The sequence below is a fragment of the Panthera uncia genome, chromosome D1, assembly GCF_023721935.1.
Source record: "Panthera uncia isolate 11264 chromosome D1, Puncia_PCG_1.0, whole genome shotgun sequence".
Classification (NCBI taxonomy): domain Eukaryota; kingdom Metazoa; phylum Chordata; class Mammalia; order Carnivora; family Felidae; genus Panthera; species Panthera uncia.
In genome coordinates, this window is record NC_064808.1 from 102,771,625 (window position 1) to 102,794,335 (window position 22,711).

Sequence of the window (22,711 nt, forward strand, 5' to 3'; positions counted from 1 at the left end):
GGAATCCCCATAAAGCTATCACTGCATTTCTCAGCAGAAACCTTAGAGGCCAGGAGACACTGAAATTACGTACAAAACATGCTGACAGGAAAAACACCAACAAAAAAAACTCTGACAAAGTTGTCCTTCAGAAATGAAAGAGACACAAAGACTTTCCCAGACAAATGAAAGGTGAGGAAGTTATTCACCACTAGACCTGCTTTATAAGAAGTGATAAAAAGGATTCTTGAAGTTAAAATGAAAAGAAGTGGGACACCTGGCTGGCTCAGTAAGAAGAGCATGTGACTCTTGATATCAGGGTCATGAGTTCAAGCCCCACAATGGGGTGTAGACAGTACTAAATAAAATAAAATAAAATAAAATAAAATAAAATAAAATAAAATGAATGGATGTTAATTAGTAACATGGAAATGTACAACACACTGGTAAAAGTAAGAATGCAGTCACATTTAGAATATTCTAATACTGTAATATGGTGGGGTATTCACCACTTAACTCCAGTATAAAGATTAAAGGACAAAAGTATAAAAATAACTATAGCTACAACAATTTGTTAATAAATATATAATATAAAGTGATTAATCAAAAACTGAAAGGGGGAAGTAAAAAGGTAGTTTTGTGGCATGTGATCAAAGTTAAGTTGTTATCAGAATAAAACAGACAGTAATTATCTATAGATGTTTTATATAAGTTTCATGGTAGCCACAAAGCAAAAACCTCAGCAGATACACAAAGGATTAAGGGAATCAAAGATACCACTATATAAAATCATCAATTTACAGAGGAATACAGCAAGAAAGGAATACAAGAATATGGGAGCTACAAAACAGCCAGAAAATAATGAATAAGATGGCACTGGTAAGTCCTTACCTATCATAATTACACTAAATGTAAATAGATTATATTCTCCATTCAAAAGGAATAGAGTGGCTGAATGGATAAAAAACAAGACCCAACTATATGCCACCTACAAGAGACTCACTGCAGCTTCAAGGACACAAAAGTTCAAAGTGAAAGGTTAGAAAAAGATACCGCATGCAAGTGGAAACCAAAACAGAGTTCGATATCAGACTTAATTCATATCAGACTTAATTCAAAAGCTGTAATAAGAGAAAAAGAAGGCACTTATGATAATGATAAAGGAGTCAACTCATCAGGAAGATGTAACAAATTTAAAAATATATTCACCCAACATGGGAACACCCAAATATATTAGGTAAAGACTAACAAATCTAAAGGGAAAAACAATAGTAGGGGACTTCAATACCCCAATTTCAACAGTGGATAGATCATCCAGGCAGAAAACCAACTGGGAAATATTAGGCTTTAACTATGCTTTGGATCAAATGGACCTAATAGACATTCCACCCAACAGCACCAGAATATATAATCTTCTCAAATGCACACAAAATATTCTCCAAGATAGGTCCTATATTAGGCCATAAAACAAGTCTTAAAAATTCAAGAAGACTGAAATCATACCAAGTATCTCTTCCAACCACAACAATATGAAACTAGAAACCAATAACAGGAGAGAAACTATAAAGTTCACAAATATGTGGAAACTAATAATACACTCCTGAACAACCAACTGTCCAAAGAAGAAATCAAAAGATAAAAATAGTAATAACAATAATCATGAAACAAACAAAAATGGAAACACGACAACTCAAAATTTATGGACTACAACAAAAGCAGTTCTAAGAAGGAAGTATATAATGATAAATGGCTACATTAAGAAAAAAGAGAGATCTCAAACTTTAAACCTCAAGAAACTAGAAAAAGAAGAAAAAACTAAGCCCAAGGTTAGCAAAAGGAAGGAAATAACAATGAACAGAACATAAATGAAAGAGACCAGAAAATAATAAAAAAGATGAATGAAACTAAGAGTTGTTTTTTTGAAAACATAAAACTAACAAAAACCTTCTGCTAGACTAATAAAGAAGACTCAAAAATATATGTATCAGATTAAAGAAGAGATATTACAACAGCCACCACTCAAGTACAAAGGATCATAAGAGACTACTATGAAACAATTATATACCAACAAATTGGACAACCTAAGATAAATGGACAAATTCCTAGAAACATACAACCTACCAAGACTGAATCATGAAGAAAGAGAAAATCTGAGCAGACCAATATGAGTAAAACGATTAAATGAGAAATCAAAACCTCCCAACAAAGAAAAGTCCAGGACCAAATGGTTTGGTAAATTCTACCAAACATTTAAAAAAGAATTAATGCCAATTCTTCTCAAACTCTTCTGAAAAACTAAAGAGAAAGGAATATTCCCAAACTTATTTTATGAGGCCAAAATTAACCTGATACCAAAGCCAGATAAGGACACTACCAGAGAAGTTAACAACAAGCCAATATCTTTGATGAAAATAGATGTAAAAATTCTCAACAAAATATTAGCAAAATATTCAACAGCACATTAAAAGGATCATACACCATGATGAAGTGGAATTTATTCCTGGGATGTAAGGATGGTTCAACATATGCAAATAAACCAATGTGATACACCACATTAATAGAGAGAAAGTTAAAAATCATATGATCAACACAACAGATGCAGAAAAAGAATGACAAACTTCAACACCCATTTCTGATAAAAACTCTCAACAAGTTTACAATATAGAGGAACATACCTCAACATAGTAAAGGCTACATATGACAAGCCCACAACTAATTGTTAAACGTTGAAAGCTTTTCCTCTAGTATCAGGAACAAGATAATAAATCAATGAGAAGAACTGACATCTTTACTACGTTAAGTCTTCCAATCCACAAACAAAGTAAGCTTCTCCACTACTTTGGTCTTTCTTTCCTCAGAGTATTATAATTTTCAAAAGATAGATCCTATACATATTTTGTTAGATTTAAACCTCAAAATGACAATTTGGGTGGGAATGCAAGCTGGTGCAGCCGCTCTGGAAAACAGGATGGAGGTTCCTCAAAAAACTAAAAATAGAACTACCCTACAACCCAGCAATTGCACTATTAGGCATTTATCCATGGGATACAAGTGTGCGGTTTCGAAGGGACACGTGGGCCCCTCTCATGTTTATAGCAGCACTATCAACAAGAGCCAAAGTATGGAAAGAGCCCAAATGTCCATCGATGGATGAATGGGTAAAGAAGATGTGGTACATATATACAATGGAGTATTACTCGGCAATCAAAAAGAATGAAATCTTGCCATTTGCAGCTACGTGGATGGAACTGGAGGGTATTATGCTAAGTGAAATAACTCAGAGAAAGACAAATATCATATGAATTCACTCATATGAGGACTTTAAGAGACAAAACAGATGAACATAAGGGAAGGGAAACAAAAATAATATAAAAACAGGGAGAGGGACAAAACAGAAGAGACTCATAAATATGGAGAACAAACTGAGGGCTACTGGAGGGGCTGTGGGAGGGGAGATGGGCTAAATGGGTAAGAGGCATTAAGGAATCTACTACTGAAATCATTGTTTCACTATATGCTAATTTGGATATAAATTTTAAAAAATAAAAAATAAAATTTAAAAAATGTCAATTTGGGGACCTATTGTAAATGTTCTTTAAAAAAATTTTCAGTTTCCAGGTGTTCATTGCTACTATATAGAAATACAATGGATTTTTGTGTGTTCATCTTGTATCCAGGGACTTTGCTAAATAAACTCACTTATTAGTTCTAAGATTTTTTTGTACATTCCTTGTGATTTTTTTAATGTAAACAACAATCATTGTCAAAACCAGACAGTTTTATTTCTTCCTTTTCAATCCATATGCCTTTTTAATTTTTCTTTTTTTTTTTTCCACCTTAATACACAGGCTAAGACTTCCGGCATGACATTAAACAGGAATGGTGAGGCTAGTCACCTTTGCCTTTTTCCTGATCTTAGGGGACAGGCATTCCATCTTTCACCATTACACAGGATGTTACTTGTAGGTTTTTTTGTCGATGCCCTTTATCAGCACCTGATTTTGCACAACCAGAGCCTACTTGTTTTCAGTTAAAACATGGAAGCTACTCACATCCTTAATGAAGATTCCCGTAGCTCCCAACTCCACTAGAGTCACAACCCAAACTGCCAAAGGCTATGGGCAGGAACAAAGTAGATGACAATCCTATTGGGCCTCATCTTCTAACTCCTCTTTAAGCATCATGGCATTCCCAGGCTCCATTCCTCCATGAAATCATCTGTATTGAAAATCAGCTGTGCGTGTGTTCCCACTACCAGAATGGGGTACAAAGTGGAGAAAGGAGTCTCTAAAGTGAATGTGTGTGGTATGGTGTATATGTGTGTGTGTGTGTGTGTGTGTGTGTGTGTGTAGTAGATAGATCCAGGGAGTTAAGTATGTTTTCTTGATCCAGAGTTAGAAATTGCAATGCATAATTTTCTCATAGAAACCAGGCTGTAAATGGTGATTAAGTTAGTTATGAAGAAACAGGTTCTGTGGGTTGGCTTGGAAATTGAGCCACCATGTATATTATTTTCATGGAAAAACAGATCCTAAATGCGAAGCAGTTAACCTGAAAATGGATCTGGGGAACAAAACACTATTCATAAAATGGGGAACAACTATCACGTTTTAATCTTATCACACACACGGGGACCAAGTCTACAAAACAAAGGCTGGAAGGCAACCTATAAAAGGATAAAGGATACAAAAGTAACAACAACTACAGCACCTTCAATCTAAAAGTGATAGCTGATGAGAATATGGGTGCACTAATATAATGACACATGGAAAGAGATGGGACTGAAAGGGCAAAAGTTATGTGACACGCTCATATACAACCCCACAGTAATATCAATGGCTGTCAGCTTTTAGTGTCTTTATAAGTGGTTGGTTATATAAATTAATGGAGGAAATGTGTGTATGTGTGTGCATATAAATATGTATGTATATGTTATCTGTATTTTTTCTTTTTTTCTTTTAGAGAGAAAATGCAGGGGAGAGAGGGAGAGAGAGTGAGAGAGGGAGGGAGGGAGGGAGACAGAGAGAGAGACAGAGAGAGAGAGAGGGAATGAATCTCAAGAGAGAATGAATGCTCAGCATGGAGCCCAACGCGGGGCTCAATCTCATAACCCTGGGATCATGACCTAAGCCAAAATTAAGAGTCAGACGCTCAACAAACAGGGCCACCCAGGTACCCCATCTATACTCTTATATAGATATAGATATAGATTAGATATAGATATAGATATATACACACATATACATGTAAGCATAAAATGATCACACTTTATGAGGGACATATTCTCAAAGGTTTTGGAAATTGTTGGTCTCATAATTCAAGAGTTATTTTCCTGATGAACCAAAAGGTAAAATAGGGAGATGGGTTCTAATTGTTCATAAATCTATAATATTCTTATCACATTTTTGTGTTAAAATATACTTAGGTAGAACAAACATATTTGAAATAAGATTTTTTTACATTCCTATGTCCACCTTTCAAATAATCAAAAGTACTTAGTGGAGACAATAATTGGACTTAGAGACACATTACAGCCACACCATATCCATCGTTCTTGCCTGGTTATGCAATAATTTTCCTGAAGTTAAAGGTATGTATGCTTTAGTGCTGCTTTTATTTTGTCAGCTCTCTAACAATTAAGAATTCTCCTAAATTAGGCGCCTGGGTGGCGCAGTCGGTTAAGCGTCCGACTTCAGCCAGGTCACGATCTCGCGGTCCGTGAGTTCGAGCCCCGCGTCAGGCTCCGGGCTGATGGCTCGGAGCCTGGAGCCTGTTTCCGATTCTGTGTCTCCCTCTCTCTCTGCCCCTCCCCCGTTCATGCTCTGTCTCTCTCTGTCCCAAAAATAAAATAAAAAACGTTGAAAAAAAAAAAAATTAAAAAAAAAAAAAAAAAGAATTCTCCTAAATTAAAAGTAATATGTATCACAACAGATTTTTGCTTTCTTCATAGCTTTTTGTCACTTCTAACCTCTATTCCCAAATAACTGATTTTCAGATGCATTTTTCGGCATTAGCACTTAATGAATGCTTGGCTGGAAACTGTTACAGGCTTTAAAAATAGTAAATTATAACCAGGGTTGAAAATATCAGCACTATAATCAACAAAATCATACAGACATTCAGATGTCTGTAAATAGCAGTTGACATGATGGTGACAAAGGATGGCACGTGTCTGTTTGCCACTTAACGTGACATCGCTTTAGCCGATGTAACAAATGTAAAGTTGACAGTTTATACAGCCTGTCAGCTTGTAACTATGGGATTCTTGACCAAAGTTTCTTGACCACATACTTCTGATTTTGCTAGAGTAAAGCATTTCAAATTTTCAGAACTGAAAAATTACCTTAAGAGTAAGTATGGTTATTGGCTAATCTCAAGGCTGGTAATAAATAAAACATCTCCAGGCTGAGTTTTTGGGGGTTTTTTTTGTTTGTTTGTTTGTTTTTTAAACAAGGCTAATGATATTAAGTTCGGGGGAAATGCTCAGAAATCCTTGCCATAAATTCCCAGGAAAGGATAGAGATCTACAGACTGTTGCTCCTTTCCTTTCATGTAATTTGAGTGTTTGCCAACAGGAAAAAGATCATTTTGCACACCTGTGCGCCTGTATCTTATATTAAGATTTTGTTGGGGCGCCTGGGTGGCTCTGTCAGTTAGGCATCTGATTCTTGATTTCAGGTCAGGCCATGATCTCAGGGTTCACAGGTTCCAGCCCCGTGTCAGGCTCCGTGCTGCCTGCACTTGTGATTCTCTCTCACCCTCTCTCTCAAAATAAACAAGTTAACTTAAAAAAATCATTTTGTAGAGATATTATGATGCTGACAAGACAGATTGCCCACCCTGACCTAATGCCTTTCCCCCCAAAATCCAGAGGATAACAGTATTAAAATATTATATATTAAAAATGTGAAACTATATATAAATATAAAATTTAATTTTCTGAAGTTTCTGATGTAGCATAGCCTGTAATACAGTATACCAACAAAGAACCAATACACATGACAGGAATACATATAGATTTATGTGAACATGATCAGGATCTCCCAATTTGAATACTTTTCCTCAAAAGAGACATATGAAGGAAGTAGATGATACAGCAGAAAAAAAACCAAGGTCTGAGGTAATAAACTAGGTAAACTTGATCAGAGAGGTAGAACTGCCCCCTAGTGATGAAATATTACAATGCACTCTGAAAACTTAAAAGATCCTCCGAAAGATCTAGATCTTATAAACGTTGGAAATAAGCAAGCTTATAAATAAATGTGCTCCTTCCAAAATTTACCCATTTTCCTTTTTACTCAGTTATTCACTCATTACTTCATATTTAATGAGGAATAAAACAGGAGGAAGTTGTTATAAAGAAATATATAATGAATGAATCATGATGCATGCTATGAAAGAAACAAATAGGACAATAGGGTGCCGTGATGGAGAATGATGGGTTCGGGGCAGCAGGAGGAATCCTACTGGGTGGTTGGGCAAAGCCTCACTGAGGAAGTAACATAGAAACTGAGACTAGATGGATGAAAATCCCGTGTACAGGAGAAAGGAGAGAGGGAGGTGTCCCAGGCAGAGAAAAATGTAAAGTGTGTATGGAGTCTCAAAGTAAAGATTCTGGGTGAGTTCCACTCTTGAGAGAAGGCCAGTGTGGTCAAAATGAGAGAGAGGATGATGAGAAATTCTGGAGAAGAAGAAGGGCATTGGGGCCTTTTAGGCTCAGGGTAAGGAAGGTGGATTTTGTCCTAAGTGAAATGGGAAGTTATTCATGGTTTTAATCCGGGCACATGGCTGACGTGCATTAGGACAAATCACCCCAAGTTCCGGGCTCAAGAGCAGAGGCAGGTAAGCACAGTTCCTAGTACACCGTGGCTGGCCAGCCCCAAGCAGTGCCTGCAGGGACGTGGGGAACAGGACACACTGGAGACATATTTTGGAGGCATACGTGACAGGAGCTCCTGATGGGACTGGAGTTAGGGACTGGGGGAGAAGGCAGAATAAAAGACACTCTCCGGCTTCAGGCTTGAGCAGCTGGGCGATGCTCACTGACAACAGGAAAGGCCCTAGGAAGAACAAGTTTCAGTGGGGGGAAGAAAATCAAAAGCTGTTTAGTTATGTTGACTTTAAAACATCTGTGCAATTTCCAAGAAGGGACATGAAGCAGAAAGTTGGATGTTTAAGTCCAGGGCTCAGAGGAGAAGTGAGTTAAAAATGGAAATGTAACAATTTATGGGCATCTACATGGGATTTAAAGTCACAGAAGGGATGAGATCACCTTGGGAGAAGTTGTTAAGAAATGTGTCTACTTGGTCAGGCTCATTTGAGTAGGACTTATAATAAGAGCTATATTTAAAGGGTCTCAACTTTAGGAGTTAATGAAATAGCTGCCCACATAAAGCTGTTATAATGAGTTCTTCTTTATAAAGATAACATTTTTTCAGTTTATTTCATTTAAGTTTAAGGTTTTTAAGCTTATTTATTTATTTTTGAGAGAGAGAGAGAGAGAGAGAGAGAGAGCAAGTGGGGGGTAGGGGCAGAGAGAGAGGGAGAGAGAATTCCAAGCAGGCTCCACACTGTCAGCAAGGAGCCCACCCCAGAGCTTGAACCCACAAACCGTGAGATCATGACCTGAGCTGAAATCAAGAATTGGCCCAAATGACTCAGCAGCCCAGGTGTCCTAACATTTCAGACTTCTTGACCTCATTGCTTTCATCTTTATTCTACAAAGTGGCTTAGGCTTAACTCTTATCTTTTGTGAACCTAGTTTAGGTAGGTTATATTTACATGCCAAAATTTCTGGACATGTTAGATCGTTAATCTTTAAAGCTTCTCTTCCGAGACTGCATAAGTGGACGCATAATTCTCATCAAATGACTAAAACTTGTGTGGGCATTAAATTTTTATATTCCTAGGGTATTAAGGAGAAAAAAAGATTCTTCTAGTGATTATCTTGGTGGGATGAGATTATGGGAAACAGTTTTTAATGTATTTAAAATTTTTCTATGATGAAAAATGAGCCTGTATTAATCACTATGTTAACAATAATAGCTGATGTTTACTTTAAGCAGTTGCTTAGATTAATTCATTTCATCGTCACAGCAGCTTCATAAGGTAGACACATTATTCCCATTTTACCCTCAAAAAGACAGGGTGTGAAGGAGGTGAGGTACCTAACCCAAGGTCACGAAGCTGGAAAAGTGGTAGATCTGAGACTCAAACCTTCACAGGAAGACTCCATTCTTAACCATTCTAACTAAAGCCTTTCCAAAAAAACCCTTTTTAAAATTGTGACTCACAGTATGAATTCTATTCTACACCATGACCCAGGGCACATATACTTTATAAAAAAGCTAAACAAATAGTTCATGAAATAATACCCGTGCAAAAGATGGTGTGCTTTTATATATTCTGTTCTTTCTGATTTCCTGAAAATCTTGCTGGGAGCTACCCAATTGGTTTCACAATCCACTAACGGTTGGAATCTGCAGTTTGAAAAACACTTTAGTACAATACATAGTCATTAATGATGAAATATTTTAAAAATTTTCAAAAGATACTTTGATCACAATAAGTATGTGCAGTAAGACCATAATACTTAGGCTTTAATTTAGAAAGAATTAGTGGAAAGCAACTCATGAAAATCATCGACAGCAAATAGAGTATTCACAATGCTTTCAGAAAAACGTGGCTTCAAGTAAGAGGCTGAAAGTCATTTAACTAAATGTTTAAAATTAGTTTTCATTTTTATGATTTTTTTTTTGGTCAAATAGCACATTTAGAGAGATTTTGCTAACCAAGAAAATAAACAATACCTCATCAGAAAAACAGGCAAATAATTTGAGCAAACAACTTATAAAACAAACTTTACCAGGTAATTCTATCCCTAGTAATTTATTGCAAGGAGATTATAAACCACATACATAAAAAAGTATTTCTGAGGATGTTCGCCTTTAAGTTATTTAGAATAATTGATAACTGGAAGCCACCTAAATGTCCAAAGAAATGGACTAAATAAATCATGGTATATCTATATGAAAGAAAACTATACAGACATTTTAAATGATGTTTACAAAAGTATATTTAATGTCCGATATTGTCTCCTGGTATGTTCAATGGGGGGGACAAAACGCACTTAAAACCAACGATCTTTTTTTTTTTTTTATCCCAGGGACACTAGTCCCAAAATTCTCACGTAATTCAAAACCCAAGTCTAGACTAATTTTGTCAAGGGAATAAAGGCAGAAAGGGGCGGGGCGGGAGCGCGGGCCACCTCCGCATTTCCGGCCCCACCCGCCTAGACAGGAAGCGGGCCTGCCTGCTAAGGTCCAGGACACATGGCACCCACCTGCTTCTCCAGCACCCGTCTGGATTTCCCGGAGATTTTTGTGAGCTTAAAAATATTTTTGCTTTTAAAATCCTATTTTCTAAGCACCTATAGCGTATCCACTCCTAAATTAACAGCACACATTGTCAGGGGGATCGTTCAACCCTCAGGGCATCAGGTCACATTTAACTTCCATCCCAAAGTTACTGGTTTGGGGAAGGGCGGTTATTTCAGCACTACACCATCACCTGATGAGTCAGTGCATGGTCCACCTGCTCTGGTCAGAGATTAGGAAACACTTTTTTAAGTAGGCTTGGCGCCCAGCATGGAGCCCAATGTGAGGCTTGAACCCAAGACCCTGAGATCAACGCTTGAGCTGAGATCAAGAGTCATGGGCTTAAGCGACTGAGCCGCCCAGGGCCCCAGGAAACATTTCTATCTATCTATCTGCTAATGTAGCTCCCCCATAATGGCATTAGCACGAACATAGTCTACAATTCACCATGACTGTCAGCTTCAAAATTAAGTGAATCTCTTCACATTTTAAAAATGTGGGCACCTGGGTAGGTCAGTCGGTTAAGGGTCTGACTCTTGATTTTAGCACAGGTCACCATCTCAGTTTTTGGGAATTTGAGCCCCGCATCAGGCTCTATGCTGACCAAGCCTACTTGAGATTGCACCTCTCTCTCTGCCCCTCCCTTGCTGGCGCTCTCTCGGTCCCTCTCAAAATAAATAAACTTAACAACAACAACAACAACAACAAATGTGGATAGATTCACACAATTTCAAACATGATACAGAATATGCAACTTTAATATTTTCCTATCACCCTTATTTCATGTCATTCATGTTTGCATAAAATGTCACCACAAGATGGGTTTTAAAAAGCACAGAAATGTGGGCACCTGGGTGGCTCAGTCCGGTAGGCTTACGACTCTATTTTGGCTCAGGTCATGATCTCACAGTTCATGAGTTTGAGCCCCACATGGGCTTCTTTCTCCCTCTCTCTCTGCTCCTCCCCCCCCCAAATAAACAAACTAAACTAAAAAGAAAAAAGCATGGAAAGTTATTAGTGGTTATGGAGAGTAAAATAATGGATGAATTTTATTTTACATGCTTATTAAAATTTCCAAAGTTTTCTACGATGAATAACATGCACTGATGTTTTTAATCAGGAAAAATATTACTTTCTGTATTTATACAGATTTTATTTTTACCCCAATTTTTTACTTGTAGTAAAAAATACATACCATAAAATCTACCATCACTAGCCACTTTTAAGTATACGATTCAGTGGCATTAAGTACAATCATTATGTTGTACAACCATCCACCACTGTCTATTTCCAGAAGACACTCAACATCCCAAACAGGTTCTTCCCTTCCGTTAGTCTCCGGGAACCTCTGGTCTACTTTGTCTCTATGAATATCCCTGTTCTAGGTACCTCACGTGCGAAGAATCAGAGAGTATTTGTCCTTCTGTGTCTGGCTTATTTCACTTACACAATGTTTTCCAGGTTCCTCTACACTGCAACGTGTCAGAATCTCATTTCTTTTAAATAATACTCCATTATATGTATATACCTCATCTTGTTCCTCCATCCATCTGTTGATGGACAGTTGAGTAGATTTCTACCTCTGGGGTACTGGGAATGATGCTGCTACGAGCAATGGGGTACAACATGTCTGAGTCTCTGCTTTCAGTTCTTTTGAGGCTCTACCTAGGAATGCAACTGCGGGACCACATGGTAATTCTGTGTTTATTAGCGGCCCTGCCAAACTGTTCTCCACGGCGGCTGCACCATGGTACATTCCCACCAGCCATGCATCTGGCCTCCAATTTCTCCTCATCCCTGTCAACACTTGTCATTCTCTCATTTTTCTGACAATAGTCATCCTCGTGGATGTGAACCAGTGTCTCAACATGTATACGGGTTTTTATACAATAAAATAGACTAATGCAAACATTCCTAACACTTTTTTCATGTCAGATATTATTCCGAAGACACACATTAACTTTTCTTTCAATATATGAAATTTATTGTCAAATTGGTTTCCATACAACACCCAGTGCTCATGCCACTGAAACATATGGTGAAAACATATGGTATCTGTCTTTCTCTGTATGGCTTATTTCACTTAGCACCACACTCTCCAGTTCCATCCACGTTGCTACAAAGGGCCATATTTCATTCTTTCTCATTGCCACGTAGTACTCCATTGTGTATATAAACCACAATTTTTTTATCCATTCATCAGTTGATGGACATTTAGGTGCTTTCCATAATTTGGCTATTGTTGAGAGTGCTGCTATAAACATTAGGGTACAAGTGCCCCTATGCATCAGTACTCCTGTATCTCTTGGGTAAATACCTAAGAGTGCTATTACTGGGTCATAGGGTAGGTCTATTTTTAATTTTTTGAGGAACCTCCACACTGTTTTCCAGAGCGGCTGCGCCAGTTTGCATTCCCACCAACAGTGCAAGAGGGTTCCCGTTTCTCCACATCCTCTCCAGCATCTATAGTCTCCTGATGTGTTCATTGTGGCCACTCTGACTGGCGTGAGGTGATATCTGAGTGTGGTTTTGATTTGTACTTCCCTGATGAGGAGCGACGTTGAGCATCTTTTCATGTGCCTGTTGGCCATCCGAATGTCTTCTTTAGAGAAGTGTCTATTCATGTTTTCTGCCCATTTCTTCCCTGGGTTATTTGTTTGTTGGGTGTGGAGTTTGGTGAGCTCTTTATAGATTTTGGATACTAGCCCTTTGTCCGACATGTCATTTGCAAATATCTTTTTCCATTCCGTTGGTTGCCTTTTAGTTTTGTTGGTTGTTTCCTTTGCAGTGCAGAAGCTTTTTATCTTCATAAGGTCCCAGTAGTTCATTTTTGCTTTTAATTCCCTTGCCTTTTGGGATGAAGACACATATTAACTTAACCATTATAAAAGTCCTATGAAGTGAGTATTATTATTATCCCCACTTGACAGATAATGAAAGTGAGGCACAGGGAAGTAAGTTGCTACAGGAAAAGTTACAATACAGGGAAAAGTGGAATGAAAATGAAAAACTCACAATCAGATCAAGAAGAGACAACCAGCACTGAACGCCTTCTAAGACTGTTTTCAGTACATTCTGAAAAATCAAAAGCAACTAAATACATTTGTCTTTTTCACTTATAAACATCTACCTGTGTTATTATAAATACATTGTAAATGTTATTTGTAACGGACACATACTGTAATTTAGAAATGCCATCCTGGACTTAAACAATTCCCATTATGAGACATTTAGGTTGTCTCCTCTAATTTTTTTCTTAGATACATTTTTCAAATAGGTGACGAGCCAACAGCCTCTTCTGTGCTGTCCTGCCGGCTGCTTCCCTTATCCTGTATTCAATAAACTTGTATCTCCTTTAAAAACGAATTGATTAAATAAAAATAAAATAGGTAACGCATTCACACCATCCAAAACTCAAGAAAGTATAAAAAGTGTTATAATGAAAATCTCCCTCCTACCAACATGTAACCACTGATCTTTGTTTTTAAGACTCCTTCCAGAGACTTTTGCTAACACGGCCATATAATATCCCACTGTGTAACTACACACCAGCCCTCCACTGATGGGCATTCGGTTGTTTCAGACTTTTTGCTGTTACGAGTATCTCTGCAGTGAAGAGCCCAATACACATGCCTCGTATATACAACTGCCTCTGTGGAGACATGTAGAAAAATAGATGCATGGGTCGCAGCCTCCACGTCAGCTTTCTCAGAACTCAAAAGATCAACTTTCTCAAGGGCACGAACAGTGTTCGTTATTTCATCTAAGTATCCTCGCTTAGACCGGTAATGGCCTCCACAGTCAGCCATAAAGATGACAAAGACACAGTTCTGTCACGTAAGTTTCCTTCGGCACTGTGAACTTGTATACTAGCTGATGCAACGTCTTTGCCTTCTGAGTCCAATACCTGAGCCTCCTTGGGGCAGTTTCTATAGACTGTTTTTGTTCCTGAGTACGAGCCACACTTTCCCATTTCTCTGGATGTCTTGAATTTTTTTTCATTGCAGGTGGACACTGTGCCTAATAAAATGTGGCGACCGGGGAAATCAGGATTCCAACCCTGTGCCTGTTGTTATTTGTTTCTCCAGTGACTTTCCTGTTCTAATGCTCCAAAGTCTGTTTCCCCCGTCGTGTGTGGCCTCTGAAGTCTCTGCTCGGTTAGCTCAGCGGTCAGCCAGATGACTGGACAGGGTTTCCTTCAATGCATTGAATCACTAACTCTTCCACCTTTTGCTGACGAGCTTCGTGTGTGATTCAGTGCCCCTTCAACGTTCAGTCCCCGCACGGGACTCCAGGTTAGCCAGGGATGAGAGGCCAGGGCCCTGACACATCTTTCCTGCAGGGTCGCATGTCGGGCATGGCCGTCTAGATCCCCAGAGCAGTTCAAAGCCCACTACAGACATCTCATTCCCCAGATCTTCCTTTTAAATTTTTGGCCAAGCTCCAGTTTGCCCAACTGGTATCACAGCCTCAGCAGTTGTGTTAAACAACCGCACGTGACTGTTTTAGACTGAAGTCCTAGGGGTAGATCTTTTTCCACGGAGCAATCTCTGAGGCAGGTCAGGTAGCTCCCTGGGCCGGAGCTTTCCTGGAAAGCTGTGAGACAAGTGACCGCGGTCTAGAGATTGGACGTTCTGAGGGATTCAAGCCCCACGTGTCCCTCCAGTGGTCGCAAGCCCGCTGGGTTTCACAGCTACCGTAGTTCTGAAGCTGCCAAGTGTTAAGGCTACTGCAGAACTGGGGATGAGAGGATGAGAGAAGGCCAAGTTTAAATGCCACGAGTCCTGCCATGCTTACCAGGGTCAGTACTGTGCTAAGCACTTCATTTCCAATATCCCGTTTCACCTCTAACAACCCGATGAGGTTAGAACTATTATAATCCTAGTTTATAGAAGAGGAAACTGAGACATGCAGACTTTCAAGTGGATTGCTCCCGGTCTCACAGCTAGTAAGAGATAGGAACCATAATCGGTCTGATTCCAGAGTCTTATTCTCAATGACTGTGCTTGTACTACTTTTCATCTGTGAGAGAATAATCCAGAGAAACTAGGTTTAGTTAAAAGTGTAGCTGGAAACAAAACAAAACAAAACAAAAGGGGGTGCCTGGGTGGCTCAGTCGGTTGGGCATCCGACTTCGGCTCAGGTCATAATCTTGCGGTCCGTGAGTTCGAGCCCCGCGTCGGGCTCTGTGCTGACAGCTCAGAGCCTGGAGCCTGCTTCAGATTCTGTCTCCCGCTCTCTCTCCCCCTCCCCTGCTTGTGCTTTCTCTCTCTCTCTAAATAAACATTAAAAAAAAAAATTTAAGGAGCGCCTGGGTGGCTCAGTTGGTTGAGCATCCAACTTCGGCTCAGGTCATGATCTCGCAATTTGTGAGTTAGACCCTCGCGTGAGGCTCTGACGGCTCAGAGCCTGGAGCCTGCTTCGGATTCCATCTCCTTCTCTCTCTGCCCCTCCCCGACTTGTGCTCTATCTCTATCAAAAAAAAATTTTTTTTAAGTGTAGCTGAATATGAATGCATGAGGAAGATCAATTACAGATAAATTTTGTAGAATATGTATTATACTTAAATTTTCTTTTAAGTATTTTCATTTCTTTTAAATGAATTCTTTCCCTAAATTAGTCATTCTTAACTATGGTGTGGATCTGAACCATGTGGAACTTTGTAAAAATATACCTACACAACTCCCCTCTCTCTCTGTACTATTTATGATGGAACGCAGATGTCTGCACTTTTAAAAGTTCTGTAGAGATTCTGAAACTCAATCCCAGCCAAGAATCACTGCACGAGACTCAAAAACTCCTTAAAATTAGAACCGTATCAACTATTTCACCACCTAATTTCTGTGACAGGTGTTCACACAGGAAAGATGCTTCTTAGGGGAAATGGCATAAAGGAAAAAGCAGACCTTTGGGAGTTAAGAGACTTGAGTTTGAGTGTTGGACCTCTCACTTGCTCCTTGTACGACCCAGGGAAAATTAACTTCTCTGAACCTTAGTTTCTTCATCTATAAGATGGAAGTTTAAAAAACAAGTCTACAAGAACAGGTAACAAAGGCTGGAATGTACTATGCGTGCAAACGGTCGTTGTCATGATTAACCCTGACTTAGATTTAGAAATTCAGCAAATGTTTTTCACTATCAGCTCGGGACAAAACCAACTCTGTGAGGTCCCTGAGTAAGAGCTCACAATCTAACACACGAGTACGGGAGAGGGGCATTCTCCCTAAAAAGGCAAACTGTGATGAGCATTGACACAGATATATTTATTATATGATGGGAAAACAGTGGAAGAGAAATAGTTCTGTGCTGGAAAAGGCCCCTAAAAGTGTAATGTGAACCATGCCTAGAACGAATCAGTCAGACAGGCACAATCACAGTCTGCCTTGCTGCAAACCAGGGGTTCTCTAACATACAGCAAAGTCACACGAGGACTTGTGAAAACACACACTCCTGGGTGCTACCGCAAACACTCTGATTCAGCAGATCTGGAGTGGGGTTTGAGGATCTGCATCTCCCAAGTGACACGGATGCTAACACTGAGAACCACCACTCCAGACAGAGAGAGTACTTGAGCAAAAGTAACAGCTGACAGAACGGGTATCCCTGACCTAGAAGATGGCAGTTTCTGGGACACAGGCTTCGTGTGAGTGGTTAGAGAATATGGTCAGAAATCTAGAAATAAAAACTTTCTAAATAAAACACTTCCTTCTCTAACAAGAGGGAGATAAACTGCACATCCGAGGAAGGGGAACGGACATTCGAGACTCTGTGTGGTGACAGAGGTTAAGTGGACATGTGGCGGTGGCCATCTGTCAATATATACAAATATCAAATCAATATGTTGTACACCTAAAAGCAATATGTTAAATGGCAATTATAGCTCAATAAAACAAAATAGAAGAGTACGTAAAATAAAACTCACTTAAAAGATGCATAAGCTCAATCGATACAAGAAAACACCAGTCAAACCCAAATTGAGGGAAATTTTATAAAACAACATACCACTACTTGTCAAAAGTGTCAAGGCTGTGAAAAACGAAAAAGAAGAGTAAGGAAATGTCACAGACTGAAAGAGTTTACGGACGTATGATAACTATATGCAATGAAGTCTCCTGGATTGAATCCCAAAACAGAAAGACATTCATGGGAAAACTAGGAAAATTTCATGAAGTCTATAGTTTTTTAGTTATTGCACCGACATTACTTTCTGGGTTTTGATTATTACACCATAGTTCTGTAAACTGTTAACAGTAGAAGAAGGTGAGTGAAGATTGTATCGGAAAGTTCTGTACCGTTTTTGCAACCTTTCTGTACATCTAAGGTATGTGCAAATACAAAGTTAAAAAAAAAAAAAAAAACTAAGTCAAAACTAACTACTCCTCTGTGATAGGACATTTAACATCTGTAACCTGGTACCTTTCAACTCCACTTGCTACTCCCAGCTTTGCGTCACACAGGTCATCAGTAAGGTAATGAGGCAAGAAAGTTTGGGGTAAAGGGTTAATTAAATGTACAAAGGAAAGAAACACAGTGTCACTCATTCTTTATAAAAGAGAATGTAACACTAACACATCCTGAATTTTAAGATTTATCTTAGTATGCTAGACATTAAAATTCTGCAAAAAAAAAAAATTTGAAACCTATTGAATGGTTTCATTTACAAATTTTAACGAATGTTTCATACTCACCAAAGCCATCAATATCTAGGTTATTCTCAACCACAACATCTAGTAGAGAGTCACCGACTTTCCCTTTGGCTGTCAACGTCTCCCCATCACGGTTTACAAAGTGGACTGTTATTTTATCTTCTGAGCTGGAAAAGGAAGTAGTCCTTTATTATTTTTAGTAATTTTAAAAGATACTTTAAAGGAATTGTTTTAGGAACTTGTAAGGTCAAAAACATAGGGGGTGTGTGTAAGCATGCATGCAAATATGCTTTTTATAGTATTCTTTCCTTTCTACAGTTTAGAGAAGGCATCACAAATCAGAGGCATGTCTATCTACCCATTTACCAGAAAGGAAGCTCTACAGCCCTATAGGAAAGGGCAACTACATTACCGTCAAGGCCACCCATTGTGTCCCCCCAGGGGTTACAGCCATCGATTGAGTCCTGTGACAACACGTAGCAACCATCCTTAGTCATGAAGTCCATTTTACTCTTACACGGCTCCCTGAAAAACGTCATCTGTATGTAGCTTCCCTAGAAGACGACACCGTGAGATCATTCTGCTATCGGTAGGGTAACAGCTGTGCGGGTGTCTGAGAGGCAGCAGTCTGTTTTCGGAGCATTTACACATCTCATTTTGGTCCACATCATGTACTCAAAACTCAAAGAGGCTACGATAGGTTTTTGTTTGTTTGAATCAATGGGAAGATAAATATGATGCCTCCTTGTGTGTTTTATTATAGGATATTATATTACCCAATAGAGTCAGCGGACTTAAATTCCTTTCCCTTCTCATAAACATCACTCCAAAATCTGGGAAAAGAAATGATATTAGCAACGAGATGCCTGTCATCCACCATTGGTCATTTTAATTTTGACCTCACATTTGAAAAGATGTACTTTAGCTTAAATTAATTACTTGCAATTTTCACTACTGCCAATAGAGGGTAATAATCCATCAAAGAAAACTTTAGGTAAAACTAGAATTATATAATTTCAGAGCTGTAAATATATTGCAAATTATCAGGTCGAATTATTTTAGAAATGAGGCAACTAAAGCCCCTTTCAGATAATGGCCTCCTTGATAATTCAATGCTGAAAAAAGGAGAATTCTATGAATTAAAAAGTATCGCTTGTGTGTGTGTGTGTGTGTGTGTGAGAGAGAGAGAGAGAGAGAGAGAGAACAGCTCTCCAGAAGGGCCTGTGCTCTCCAACTTCTTTTCAAAGCAAAAAACAAAAACAAAAAAACAAAAAAAAAAAAAAAAAACTTTAGAAGCTCACAGTACTGAAATGTCTTTTACATCAAACTCCTCTTCCATAAAATCAGGATAACATTTATGTTCTAGTTTTGATTATGTACGCAAAATACCTAGAGCTCAACAAACACCGATTAATAACTTTTATTTAAAACTTCAGTCATTTTTAAATTTTTTTTAATGTTTATTTATTTTTGAGAAAGAGAAAGAGAGACAGAGCCTGACATGGGGCTTGAACCCACCAAGCTAAGCGGAAGCCGATGCTTAACCAACTTACCCACCCACCCAGGCGCCCCAGCTTCAGTCCTTTTGTTGCTAAGAAGCAACTGCTATGAATTAGAGGTGTACAGTCCCAGAAAAAAATACTGCACAGTAAGAGAAATAATAGGTTTGTCAAAGGAGCGGAGAGGAAGCAGAAATGAGAGAGGAAAGGTAATCCTGCAGCTGAAAGCGTATGGAATGTGAGAATCAGAAGATGTACATTCTAGCTCTGGGTCTGACATACACACATTAGATGACCAGGGGAAGCCACTGCCTTATGGGTAAGATGGGGACTGTGACTTCACCAAGCTGGTGAAGGAGAATCAAAGGTACATTAGTGGAAACACTTTGTTTCTTACAGCATTATATGCATGTACTTTACCCAAATAACTTTATCCATTTGCTATTAATAATTGGTATTGGTGGGTTTTAGGTTTCCCCCCCCATTCCAGGAACTAGCAACAAGCTTTTAGCTGTTCCCAAGGATAAGATTTCACGCACTGAGAAATAAACACAATCCTTCTAAATCTTCTACCAACATCAATTCATCAGCGCAACCAACTATTTTCTTCACTTGTTACCTTTTACTACTGCCATTTCTTCTGCTCAACCACAGCAGGTATTTTAACAAAGCTGTCTGGGGTTGCGGTGGTACAGTTCCTAACAGACTTCTCATAGGGAGGGAAGTTATTATAGCTGCTGATGCCTACCTTTTCACCATATAGGGAGGGTGGCCTGAGGCTGTTGGTCCAAGAAAAGGGTCTGGCCCATTCTGGGGCTCCCTACTTCCATAGCCTCCTTAACTCTTCCTAATGACCCTGTGGCCTAAAGAATTGTCAACCCTCATGGTGCTCAAGGAAACAAATTAAAACTGCTTGACTTCTGTTCCTAGTTTGCCAGCTACTTAATATATTTTTATTTCCCACCTCACCTACCTCCCAGGATTTTCTTAAGCGTGAAGTGCAGCAATTGTTGTGAAAGCCCTTTGAAGCCTAAATCACTACAAAAATAGGAAGTATTATGTTGGAGTATTTTGGAGCAAAAGCCTTTTTTCTCGCCCCCCAACTCTCAATTACTGATAACTTAGCCATACAGTTTCTAGGCTGTTCTGTCCCGTGCAACTCTGTGCACTAAGAGATGTTCTACACCTGCAATGTCCAATAGAGTAGCCACTGGCCACACGTGGCTGTTGAGTACTTGAAATGCAGCCAGCACAACTGGGATACCGACTCTTTTAAATGTATTTAACTGATGTTATCTTAAACTTAAACAGCCACAATGTGGTTGGTTGTAACCATAGTGGAAAACACAAGTCTGAGAGAGTAAGAGGTGAAAGATCTAGTTGTTAGTTCCAACGTGTGTGATACAAAACACAAGGCCATCAACTGAAACTGTGCCAATGAGGAGGAAAGCAGGATTAGGAGGGAATAGAACAGATGTGCTTCCTTTTAAGACAACCTGATATATCCAAGTTCAGGCTTGATAAATGCAGGGGAGATAACTGCCATTTACAAAAGCATTCACGTTGCCTTGAAATACTAGGTTCGTGAATAAGTTCAATATATGTTGTCCCAATGTATACACAGTTTTGTTTTTTTTTTTTTCCCAGAAAGCATCCATTGTACAGAAACATCCATGTAGAGGGGTAGAGGCAGGGAGTGTCAAAGAAACAGGGACAAATAAATCCAGCTTGCCTTCTCCGTTATCTCCCTCACACTTCATGCAACAAAAATTTATTGAGCATGCGCTACATAATAGTATTAATGGGGAAAAGATAATTAAGTCTTAGACCCCATTCTCAGGGACCTTATCAAGAAGAAACTAGAAAAGACAGCATACAAATCCAAAACTGTCTCCCTCCAGGTCTTGCTTCCTACTACATGACACCAAGGAGTCAGAGAACTGTCCAGAGATCTGCATTACGTAAGGCTCCACCGCACTCTGAAATTATGAGCAAATTTTATTCCCATTATATCTAAAGGGATCGTGTCTTTGAAAAACAAATATACCCAAGAATACAAATCTTCAAAATATTTTGGGGAAAAATTTTTTTACATCACTTTTAACATTTAATACAAAACACAACACTGTGGGCCTTAGCAGCTGCTGCCAACAGGTGGCACCTACTGAGCCCTCACCATTTGCCAGACACAAGACCACCTCTATTATCTGTACTATCGTATTCTTCAAATAACCCTATGAGGCCTATGCTTGACTTATGCTCCATTTATAAATTGGGAAAACTGAGGTTTATACTGATGGAGGAAGTGAGGCATTAAGTGCCCAAGCCTAGTTTAAAACACGGCCTTGCCAGTGCGAGGCAAGGAGTTTTAGCCCCGCATCGGCTACAAGAGAGCATACAGGCAATAAGGGGATAGTGTGTGTGTATCCTAAACAGACATTCCCAGCCACAGAACTGGAGCCGGAACGTCCTAAAAGAGCAGGGGAAAGGCCCAGAACCAAAGCGCTGGCCGGGACATTAACGGAGAGCGTTTTATGAAGGTCAGTGCAGGCTCCGGGCAAAGCAAAGGTCAGCGCCGAGCCAAAGCACTGCAGAATCGACGGTGGCAGAGCGCGCGGCTTCCGGAGGGCCCCGGGCGGAAGGGAGAGCGGGGTCCAGGGGGTCCCGGGTCTCCGTTCCCCGTAGGCGTCCGGACTGGGAAGGGAAACCGCGGCGTGAATGGAGGCAGACAGGGCCCCGAGTTGCGCCACGGCCCAGGCGGGGCGAGAGGCGAACGACCCCGGACAGCGGCCTGGCCGCAGGCGTCCAAGAAGGGGCAGGGAAACCAGCATCCGCGCGGCGCCGGGGACCCCCGCCCGCATGCGCACGCCGGCCCGCGTCTCACCTGCTCCGCGCCGGCGCCGACACGCTCAGCGTCCGGGGCGCCAGCGCGCCGCCGCCCCGGCCCGGCCCCCCCGGCCCCCCTGGCCCCCCGAGCCCCGCGAGGCAGCCGGCTCCCGCGCGGGGTCTGGCGTGGAGCAGCCAACGATAGGCCGCGCCGCCCAGGGCCACGGAGGCGGCGCGCAGGAGCCGGGCGCCCCCCGCGGCGGCCATGGCCGGCGGTCGGGTAACTACCGGAAGCGACGCTGAGGCCGCACGGCAGCCGCCGCGAGAGGCTCGGCGAGCGCGGGCGAGCCTAGACGCCGGGGGGCCGCGGGGAGGAGCACGGCGA

The 22,711-nt window shown here is 40.2% G+C and overlaps 1 protein-coding gene across 2 annotated transcripts in view; it reads right to left on the bottom strand.

The window, feature by feature from the left end:
* The window catches only part of FDX1 (ferredoxin 1), a 36,142-nt gene extending 13,436 nt beyond the window's left edge, over positions 1–22,706 (bottom strand). For both annotated transcript variants that reach the window (XM_049613830.1, XM_049613839.1), the window contains exons 1-2: positions 22,385–22,706; positions 18,044–18,168 (exon numbers count right to left, since the gene is read on the bottom strand). In XM_049613830.1, the coding sequence (XP_049469787.1) occupies positions 18,044–18,168; positions 22,385–22,593 (334 nt within the window). In that variant the 5' untranslated portion in view covers positions 22,594–22,706. The remainder of the gene's footprint in view (positions 1–18,043; positions 18,169–22,384) is intronic.
* Positions 22,707–22,711: the final 5 nt, after the last annotated feature.